The 11109-nt window shown below is 47.8% G+C and overlaps 1 protein-coding gene across 1 annotated transcript; it reads left to right on the top strand.

The window, feature by feature from the left end:
- The first annotated feature begins 958 nt into the window (after positions 1 to 958).
- LOC144166716 (uncharacterized) lies at positions 959 to 10899 on the top strand. The gene is made up of 2 exons (XM_077696227.1): positions 959 to 1391; positions 9599 to 10899. Exons 1-2 carry the CDS (start codon positions 1107 to 1109, stop codon positions 10673 to 10675), a joined length of 1362 nt encoding a protein of 453 aa, XP_077552353.1. The 5' UTR covers positions 959 to 1106; the 3' UTR covers positions 10676 to 10899.
- Positions 10900 to 11109: the final 210 nt, after the last annotated feature.

Here is an 11109-nt window from a genome sequence, read left to right as displayed (position 1 = left end):
GCTGTTTAGTTTTCGAATCGCCAGGACGAGGCTGGCTTGTTGGGTGCCGCGATTCATGGGACGTTCTTGCCTTGCTTTCTAATTCTCGTAGGTGTGTATCTTGGACTGTTTGGATGCCCTGTGCTGGTTCTGTCACTGATGTTTCAACTGAACAAAGATACCGTAAAATTCTGAGAGATGCCCCACCCCCGAAAAATAACCCACCCCTGTTTTTGGCACAATTTTCCAATTTTTTCAAAAACACCGAAAGATAACCCACCCCTGACAATAGCATCATCCCGGCCGGGGATGACGCCCGGGGAAACGAGGTTAGCTAGCGTGGGTAGGGTGAGATAACAGGTCACAGATCACAGGAACCTGAAAAGGTGCGGTATATCAACAGCCCTCGATGGATAAGATGCCTCAGAGCTTCATGAGCGGCTCGTTTCGGCGATCCCTCCTTCTGCTGCCTGCCAACCGCGTCCAACTCCGTGCGTGAGGAGGTGGTCGACCTGTTGTTTGACAGTGAGAGCGACTGTTCGTTCAACGGTTTTGATGACGAATGAATACAGTGCTAATAAACGCGTGTTCGCTCTTTGCCTGCGATACATTTCTCATATTTTTTTACTGCACACCGAAAGCTAGCCCACGTTATATTTACACTCGATTTGCTCTCGATCTTAGGTGGGCTATCTCTCGGGATTTTACGGTAGTTCGTATTAGAGCGCTTGCCTAGCGGGGGCCAGCCATCTTGGCATTCAGTGCGGGAGCGGAAGCTGCCGCGACGGTCTGCTCAGCGAGACCAGCGAGCGAAGCGGACGTAGCTGGATGGATCTGAACTCATTAGCCGCTTTTATCTCGAACAGCGCCGACAAAGCTGGAAGCAGTGCATCGGTAAGGACGGCGCTGAAGTCATGCACAATCCATGGTGACGATTGTTCACACTTTGCGGATGCATCCCTCTTATCTAGCGGGGGCGTTGTCTGCGCGCCGTATCACTTTGGAGCATATCGGGTCGCTTATCTGGGAACGCCAACAGCCCACGTCGAAAGGCATGCGTTACTCACCCAGCGAAGCTAGGAGCAGGGCGGCAGCCTGGTTTGCTCCAACTCCGGAAGCCTTTGAACATGGCCCATGGCAGACATGAATTCGCCCTGGTTGGCTATTCAGAAGACCTGGAAAGGAAACCCCTGAAATTTGTGGGCCCCATACCAGCAGCCAGAATCTGCAGTGCGTGTAGCAACGTTCCCAGGCTGACGTATTATCTCCTGTGTGGTCACACCTTATGTGAGCCATGTTACGAGTGCTGCGTTACCACGTCTGAGTGTGTCTGTCCGCTGGACGGGGACGTTTGTGCCACAGCCGATGTCAGCAGTAAGGAGTATCCAGTCGGGAACCTGCTCAAACGACCGGTAAGCATGCTAGGGGGGCTGACTTACGATAGGTTGTTGAACGGTACGCGTAACTCACTTTATTGTGGCACCGGCGCTTTCGTTTAATTGTGGTAATCGGGAATGGCTATGCCATTTTTAGTGTTTTTAGGGATTACAAAGTCGAGCTCTCTTTCCGGAATGAATTAGTGCTGGTTTCTAACGTGTTTAGAGACCCGCCACGGTGGCTCAGTGGCTAAGGCGTTGCGCTGCGGAGCACCAGGACGCGGGTTCAATTCCCGGCCGCGGCGGCCGCTATTCTGGTGGAGGCGAAAAGCAAAAACGCCCGTGCGCAGGAGCTTGCGGCGCACGTAAAGAGCTTGCGGCGCACGTAGTGGTGAGCTCCGGATTAATTTTGGCCACCTGGGGGGGTGGCCAAAATTAATCCGGAGCTCGCCACTACGGTGCGCCTGATCGCCTGCGTTGCGTCGGCGCGTTAAACCCTGCAATCAATCTATCTAACGTGTTTAGAAGAGCAACCTCGCAGGAATAGGACTATTCTACGAATTCGAGTGAAGGCTGTTGCATTGGCATAGCACATTTCCAAAGAACCTGTACGTGTACACCGCTTCCTTGCAAATAACGCCAAGTGACACGACTGTCTTATTTTTTTGGCAATCGAAACTAAGCTTGCGTTCCGTCTCACGTGTGAGTTGTGAATTCTTGCAGGAAAGCTCCTATTTGTTTTTTGGAGGTTGGGATTCGCCGGCAGATCGGCTGTTCGAACGAAATGACAGTAGCTAGGACAAGGAGTAAATTGTATGCTGGAGGAACTTCACACGTATCCCTTCATTCAGCGCTCAAAGGCTAAACCAGGCCAGCACGTTAATGTCTTACCACTGCAAACAATTTTAAAACAAAAATGCACTTCAAAGCAAGTGCAAATCGCATGAAGTGATGGTGGTGCCACGCAGGCTGTGGATTGAGGCTTTCTTCGCAAATTCGTAGCTCCAAGAGTGACATGCTCGCGGTATAAGATTGCGCGCCACTGTTACAGAATTTGTCGTATGTATGGGAAAAACAATCTACTAGGAGGTTAATATGGTTCCTATCAGTATTTTATTGATAGAGGCGTATTGTTTCAATTGCTCTAGCTTCAGCTTTAGAGACGTCTCACCAAAATTATTAAAGCCGTCCTACTCAATGTGAAAGCTCTCGGAAGGGCAGAGCAGTGATTCGTCATACTGGGTGGTGGCGCCGTTATCCACCCAGCTTGAGCTATCCTCGAGCTTAAGCTAGAGGAAAACGAAGAGAACGATAGAAAGAGATCTGGAAATAAAAGATGGATGGCAAAGGAGTGGAGGAGGATCCGCAATTATCTCAAAGGTATCCCGAGATTGGATGTGAATACTTTAGACTTGTGAGCGCAAAAATATTCAGACGAAGGTCTTGAAAGACCGGCACAAGGTTACTCTCCCTCCTCTCTCTCTCTTTCTTTATCAGGCATCCCGGGTGACGCTTTCTTTCTAGACTTACTTTTCAGTGACGCAAGGATACACGCTGACCGTTTTGTAACCCTTAGCCTCACCTTGTATTCAGAAAACAAACTTATGCCCTAAGTCTTCTCTTCAGATAGATCTAAAAAGAAACAGAATAAGCCCCCAGCGTGTTTCAGAAACCTTCATTAGGCCTCCCTTGCCAATGGCATCCTTTTCGAAGCGAAGCATCGCACCGGAAAACGTGCCTACCGCACGTTTTGGCAGAACTCAGACCATGGCAGCCATGTGCATCCGATGCCGTTTCCTGTAGAGAACTTTTGGTTTGATATCGCGGAAGATATTTGATGGCCGCCTGCACTAGTGTAGCGCATGGCCATCCATAGCGCAACTTTAACACCGGAGCTGTTGTAGAAGCGGTGAGTTCGCCGTTACACTAAAAAATACCAAGAAAATTCCGCGCCCTCCTGACGGCGTGCCTCGTGCCGGCAGCAGAGTCCCGGGCTCTCGCAGTTGCTTCAGCAAAAAACAACACAGAATGCAAGCCTCCAGCCCTGCCGCGTACGGCTACCGCGCATGTAATGCGTCGCATGTGGAAAAAGACATCGATGTATATTGCGTTTACTTCTAGCACGCTGCAAACCAGCGACGTAATAAGTAAAAAAACAATTTCAAACTGGTACAAATGGTTGGGGATGTGTCCTTCAGGGCCCACGTATAAAGAAATCCTGCAGCTTCGCTAGGCTCAAGCCTTGCGCAACTTGTTGCAAGCTTCGCCAGTTGAGCTGGTGGAAGTCTAGAGTGCTGAGGATGACTTGGCATCTACCAGTCACGGTGAAGACGACGACGACCTTTTCGATACATATGACGGCGACTACTATAACACCGCATATATGCAAATAAACAATGATGCGTCCAGCCATGCTCCACAATAGCTTTGCCCTTCATTTCATTCATTGCATCCTTAAAGGCCCGAGGGCATTACATAAGGGGCGTGAGACTCGGTGGGCGCAAGCTTCCCTCAATTTTCTTTGTTTCTCTGCACTGTCATCCTGTTTCAAGCATACGTAAGCTTCTTTTCACCGTGAGTTTCCTTTGCGAGAACAGCGAAGAACTGTGGTGCACCTTCTGGCGTTTATATCGTAGCAATGGCGCATGCAGCGTCGTGACGGGCTGCGAAAGGCTGTACGCCGGGAAGTGCCGTACGGACATGTGTGCGAGTGTTTTCCAGGTTGCGTCCAAACTGCAGGTGTGCGCACGGAGTGCTTTTGCGTGCTGAAAACATTTATTTTTTTTCCGACTTTACCAATTTCTCTGCCACAACACTCGAAACTTGCAAGGGCACATAAGCGGTCGTCATAGGCCGTCATTGCTGGTCAGAATATGAGTTAACGCGGTAGGAAGCCCACATAAGTACAGCTTATATTTCCCCCCGATAATTTAGAAAAAGGCGCACTGTCAAGGGCTACTTTTGTTCTTGGAAGGTTTTAGGAGTCAGTTAAGTTTTGAAACGGAAGCATTACCTTTACGTTGGGTTTGCAAATGCGAAGTAAGTTTCCCCCCACTTTTTGCTTCGTTGGCATTGGTTGATCGATTGATTGATTTATTGACTACCTGATTTATTTATTTATTTATTTATTTATTTATTTATTTATTTATTTATTTATTTATTTATTTATTGAATAATTGATTGATCCCGCTTAGAATACGGTGATCATGTTTCTCATCTGAACGAATAATCCAACCCGCCGCGGTGGCTCAGTGGCTAAGGCGTTGCGCTGCTGAGCACAAGGTCGCGGGTTCGATTCCCGGCCGCGGCGGCCGCTTTTCTGATGGAGGCGAAAAGCAAAAACGCCCGTGTGTACGAGATTTCGGCGCACGATAAAGATCCCCAGGTGGTCAAAATTAATCCGGAGCCCTCCACTACGGTGCGCCTCATCGCCTGCGTTGCGTCGGCGCGTTAAAACCCTACAATCAATCAATCAATCAATCAACGAATAATCCGCGCATGTTGTACGACTGATTTATTCCCACTTATCAAATTAAGGGCAGGATCAAATTAATCTTTATTTGTCGCAGCTGGTAGCGCTGCTACAGCACATTATATTTTCTGCTCTTTTTCCACGAGCATTATATTTCTTCTCACTCACCTCTAGGGTATTGAAGTTCAACGCCTAACGCCAGCAATCTCGCCAGCCTACGCTATCCACATTCACAGCTGAAGTTATGGGAAAGATTACATGAGCAACATCCTATGGTGCGTGCGTTCGCATGTCGGAAATTTAGGTGCTTCGCGCGGGCAAACATTCACTTGAAACTGTACCTTTGATCCGGCCCCTTTAGACATTCACAGCGGTTAGCGCCAAGAGGCGAACTGGCATCAGCAAGTGTTTGCAATTTGATTTCTCAGCACGAACCCCAGTAGCGACTATAAAGCTTCTCTTATTACTACTGCGATTACGCCCGTCCCGTAATCTATATTCACACTCGGAAATGCCATGTCAGAACAAAATAAATGCTTGGAAAACTTTGTTCCCGCTGGCACCCAGTGACGTACCCTTCGTCTTTCTATTACTGCTCCGTGCGGCCAGCACCCCACATGGTTACAAACTCCAGGCGGTAAAGGGTTTGCAAAAGAAGTGGCCTCATATATAAAAAAATGTGCCGCATATCTGCTCACTTCGCTGCAAATGTGGTAGAAAAATGATATTTTCTGTCGCCCCTGCCACGCAAATGCCCCGGTGCGATTTCGCGCCTACATATCACGCGCTTTGCCTGCAATTTTTTTTCGCTCCTCCCACGAGAAACGTAAAGGAGGTTTGCTCAAGTCAATACAGTTGTGCCGTGTTGTAAGGTTCGCACCATCTACTGGAAATTTACGTTACTTTTGATTTCGGGCCAATGTCAAAATCAAGCAGCCACGTATTTTTTAAATTTTAAAAAGCGAAATACAATTATCATTCGGGTGTTGATCCTTTGCCTCTTACCCTTTCAGCCCTGATTTCTTTCATTTCAAGCAAAACGATGTTTTCTGTGTGTGTTTCTAAAATTTAGGGTCCCATAAGCCCACAAACAATGGAGTTAGAAGAGCAAATATTAACAGAGTTACAATAGACGCAATTATTTAGGACATCTGGCAATTATAATTTTATGTTGAGCAGAGAGATCGCATTTGCATATTTTCCTAAACCGTATGGCTACATGAACCTACAAACAAAAAATGAGCTTCTTAGTGAACGTATTTATAGATTTACAAGCTTGAGAATAAAACTCAGACCGCCATTTTTTTTCAACCTCAAAGTCGTAATTTCGTCTTCACTGGGCCTTCTTCTTGCTTGTAGCGTCCAGCTCTACCAAATGAAGCAAGTGATATCTATCGCTGTAGGCCTCTTTAGAGAACAATTTCCCGGAAAACTAAGAGTTTTTGGTTTTGTTCTCTATGCGCTAGAGGAACTTTTTGGTGATGGCGTCAATTGACGCCACCAGGGCCGATAGGGGTAATACGCCTAAAGTTTTCTTTTTGCTCAACAATGTCGACAAGTGTGAACTTTGCTATAAGAATTACTAGTTTAGACATGCTTGGCGTATATAAGCGTTTTGCTCAAAAATTCTATCAAAGTTTGGCCGGGTGGATGAATCGCAGGAAATACAGACGGCCACAGACAGACAAAGACAGACAGACACAAAGAAACACAGACGGACGGATCGTAAATTTTCTCTTTTAAAGGGACACTGAAATGATTTGTTATCATCGTGGAATTACTAGTGCAAATTGAAGTCTGGGGTCGCTGGGTCATGCTTCGACCACTCTGGGTGCGTTTACACGGATTTATCTAATAGAAAATCAATTATAAAATCCTGTTGTCCTCTTTGCACCCGCCCTGCCCATTGTCTATGACCTTTCGTTGGACGCTTACTAGAGCATGCTTGGTGTAACTGCGCGGCTCACTCACCTTGCAACACAATAAGACGGCCGGCAGCGTGTGGGGTCATCAAAATTCGTTATCTCAATTCAAACAAAGTCAGAAAATATTTGCGCCCAGAAAAATGTGGCTTTACTTTCTTAGTTTGTAGGTCGCATCAAGCTTAGTAAAGTCGATCAAGTCAAAATGGCTCCACGAAAGCGAAGCTTTGTTGATTTGCTTGACTGGACCGTACGGTGCGGCTGCCTGTGCGACTGGCACGGTAGTAGGAAATATAAGGTCATTGAAAAGCGGGAAAAGAGTAATGGAAATTATATGAATACAGAATCGACACCAACCGAAATATTTATTGTAAAGCGTCGAACTATGATACGGGAAGCACTTTTTACTCAGAATGAATAAGCACAGCGGGGAGCAGCATCATTGCGCTATTTCGATCGCTGCTACTGCCGAAAGAACGGAGACGTTAGTGACAAGATATTCGTGGGCACTTGAACGCTTACTGCACCGGCGTTATTCCAGAAATGCTCGTATAACCTGCCCGGAATGCTGAAACTAAAAAAGGGACAACAGGTTATAAGTGATATATTTCACTTTTCCTCACTGGCAACCGCTGCTTGTATGGCCGGGAGCGCTCTAAAGCCGTGCATGTAGTGCGTCGCAGAGCGCGGGTTTGTATCTCCACTTTTCTTTTAGTAATCCTGTTTGTTTAAGTAATGTTTTCGATATCCATTTATCATTTTGCACTCCAAATTGAATTGCTAAGAGAGAAAGCTGGCAGACCACGTGCATACTAAAACTGACGCGCTTCCGAGGTCTCGTTAGTGTTGTGGTAACATCAGCACAGAGAGCTTGCGGGCACAACGCCGAGCCATCCAACTGTCCGCCTGGTGTGATAACGCCTTTTCAAAGCGCAGGGACGAGCCAGGAATGATACGAAAAGTGGGGGCCAAGCGCCTTGCAGTCGGGCGTCTCCGATGACGCGGTGTCATGTGTCAGTGCGCCCCCTGAGAGGGGATGCATCAAAACCCCCCGAAAAAGGGAAAGGAAAGAACAAAGGAACGGAAATTTGAAGTTCGCGCCACGAGCGCACAAATGAGGGAATGCCAGTGCCTAAACCCCGATGCATCATGGGCAAATATGGCAGCGCACTGGTTATCCAATCAGAGAACGCCGCGCAAGAGACTAGTGGCGTGATGACCATATATGGATATGGGAAAGGCATGCAGTCAAGGAGAATGCGCTACGAGAAACGCCATAGGACATAAAAGCGGTTCACACAAAGAGAACGCGGATGGCAGATACCGGGAGGCAAGAAACCGGGAGGCCAGATACCGGGAGGAAGAAACCGGGAGGCGAGAAACCGGGAGGCAGAAAACCAGGAGGCGGCACGAGCACGTGAGCTGCAAGGAACGAGCCAGGGGAACGCGGCCAGGCCATCGACCATGGCACCCGAGCCTGGGCGGGAGCGGGCCGACTTCGTATCGGCACCGTCATCCTAGGTGCACCACAAACCTGTGTCTTCGTGGCCTCAGCGGCATCAGTCGGCCAACTGCGGCCAACGTCCACGCTCCATCGACCTTCGCCTTGACGGCCCCGAAAGGCTACATTCGTGCCGAGCCTACCTGAAACCTGCAGCGGCAGCGGCTACCAGGGGGTAGCCACCGAGGAACCACGCTGCCCAAGGGATGGCCACGCGCGTCGAACGTCGGCATCAAGGACCTACATCGGGAGCGGCTACTAGGGGGTAGCCTGAGAGGAAAGAAGTGAGGACGCGCGGAGCCCACGCCGTCCAAGGAGTGACCGCGCGCATCAAACGCCGGCACCTAAGAAGCGAGACGAGGACGGCTACCACCGAGTCGCGGCCACGCAAGGGTGCGACACGTCAGCGCCGACGACAGGGGTAGGCCAGTCCAATACGGACGCAGCCATAGGACACAACTAGGGAGTTGTGGTTTAGAGAGATCACCTAGAGGGTGATAGAATAAGTTGATTCGGACGAATTGCGTAGAACTTTATTGTAGAGACTTTTGGGTTAGAGCTGAGTTGTATATTGGGATTGTTAGTTAGATATGTGTTTATCGTTTGCGTGTAGTTTAATTATTGAGTGCTTTGCATTAAGGTTTTTCAAGTGTGTATTAAATGTTTGTTATGTCAAACTCGTCAACGGCTTTCCTGCGTCCATCTCTCTGAACTGGTTAAGATAACCTCACCATCGGTTCACATGACACGCGGAGGGCGTTTACCCGCTGCGTACACCTCGGCTAGAGAATGTTAAGATTGTAAGCGATGCTGGTAAGCTTGTCTTACCTATCATACAGCCGACCACACGACAGAAGCGCTGTATGCATCCCTGAGATATCAATAATGGCGAACCAACGACAACGTCCTATGCCACGCATGTTGTTGCACGGAATTGAAACTGAGACTAGGTTAACCTTTATTCTTGGATATCGTCCAATCACATTGCAACTCGAGTACGCGTCACTGCTGTGAGGTGTTGCGGCGGCCGCTGGTTGCGCCTGGTATTATTTCTTCATTCTGGCTTTAAAAATGAAATACTGCTCTATCGACCAGATGAATCATGATAGATGTGTTTGAGTCAGTCGATGAAATGCGAAATGATATAGAAATTTGACAGAATCGGTTCAGTTTCCCTTTAAGTATCACAAGAAAGACTATCCTTTTAAAAATGTGACGAGGACGTTAGCAGCTTACTTCCCACTTTCCTCTACAATAGCTGTTGTAAAACAAGTGCACAATTTCGGAGAAATAAAATAACTTCAATTCAATTCAATACTCATCACTGCATTTTTTGTCCTTCACGTAGGTGCATTGTTGGAACGAGGCCAACGGCTGCGGTGTCGTCCTTCCAGCTTCGCAGATCGCCGAGCACGTTCGCCACGAATGCCAGCACCACGTGACCCGCTGTCCGACGTGCTTGGCCACAGTGCTGAGCCGGCACGTGTGTGCACACCTGAAGTCCGGATGTAGCTCGCTTGTACTGCACGCTGCGCCTGCAGCACAACAGGAGACAGCTAACAATGACAATGCCCATTTTGTAGCGTTAGAAAGAGAGGTAAAGGAGAGTGTACGCGAACTTGATGCTAGGCTTGCCCAACTGTCATTGGAGAATGCCTCGCACAGCGACAAACTTGTTCAGTTTTGCCACAACCTCAATCATTTGAGCGAAACATTAAAAACCGAGCTTACACGAGCCTCAATTCGAAGTATCGATCGTTTGAATCGGAACGAGGCTGAGGTGAAAGAGCTAGCTGCGCACGTGAAAACTATAGAACAGCGAGCAGGAGACCTAGATACAAAGCTCTCTCAACTGTCCTTGAAGAGTGACACTTTGAGTGACAAATTACTTGATAAAATAACTGAGATAAAAGTCCTCTACACAGAAAAAAATGAATCATTGAGGACCACCATAACCTCAGCATTGGCACCGGTTCCAAGTGGCACCAAGACACATCAACGGATTCTAACGGGATATGCGGCCCTTAAGGAAAAGGCATTGAAAGATGGTTGGTCTTGGAGCATGAGCGAGAAAGTGTATCTACGACGCTACCTTCTGTCTTGGGGAATTCTGCTTTTAAAAGAGGGGGACATTGTGTACGTTCGTTTGTGCATTCAACTGCACGAGGGTGAAGAGGACGGGTTACTTGACTGGCCATTTACGAAACAATTCACGCTCAGCATCATCCACCCTGAGACACGGCAAGAACGGCTGCTCAGGGGGGAGGGATGTTCATCGGAGTCTACTAAGGATAGCTTTGCTAGACCGATAAAAACCAGCAATAGAGCCACGCGTATTGATACAAGCAGGGTTAAGACAAGCGACATCGAAAGTCATGGTTACGTTAAGGGAGACGAGCTGCTGCTAAGATTCGAGGTGCTCTAGTGATGGCGTGCAAGCGTGTACAGTTGCTGATCACATCATGCGGAGTCAGCACAATTTGTAGATACACGATAACATTAGAAACAATAAAACGTTTAGAATGACAGTGTTGTAAGCGTACGTTATCCTTAATAACACAATACAAACACGGAGAAGGGTAAATGCACCGTAAAACGACACAGCATGCCTCATGCAGTAGACGTACTTGGGACCGACGAGCTCCAAACAACAATATGGTACCCCCACTTTGATTTCGTCTTTCATGCGGAAGCTGGAAACCCAGCAATCCGAACAACAATTAAATACACAGATTAAACGGGTTTGCGCATTATGCATCTAGAGAATATTCCTAAATTTCAAGGATTTTTTATTGATTTAATGAACGTTTATTACTATTTGTCACATGAAGTTTACAAACACTGATTGGACCCGTAGCC

The sequence above is a fragment of the Haemaphysalis longicornis genome, unplaced genomic scaffold, assembly GCF_048455015.1.
Source record: "Haemaphysalis longicornis isolate Haplotype H1 unplaced genomic scaffold, Haemaphysalis longicornis Haplotype H1 scaffold_187, whole genome shotgun sequence".
Lineage (NCBI taxonomy): Eukaryota > Metazoa > Arthropoda > Arachnida > Ixodida > Ixodidae > Haemaphysalis > Haemaphysalis longicornis.
The sequence above is the reverse complement of the archived record's forward strand: the minus strand, read 5'-3'. Positions and strand labels throughout refer to the sequence as shown.

Coding starts and splice junctions, on each gene's coding strand:
- LOC144166716 (XM_077696227.1), top strand. CDS start 1,107: ATGGCCCATGGCAGACATGAATTCGCCCTGGTTGGCTATTCAGAAGAC. Junction 1,392..9,598: donor GGAACCTGCTCAAACGACCG/GTAAGCATGCTA, acceptor TCCTTCACGTAG/GTGCATTGTTGGAACGAGGC.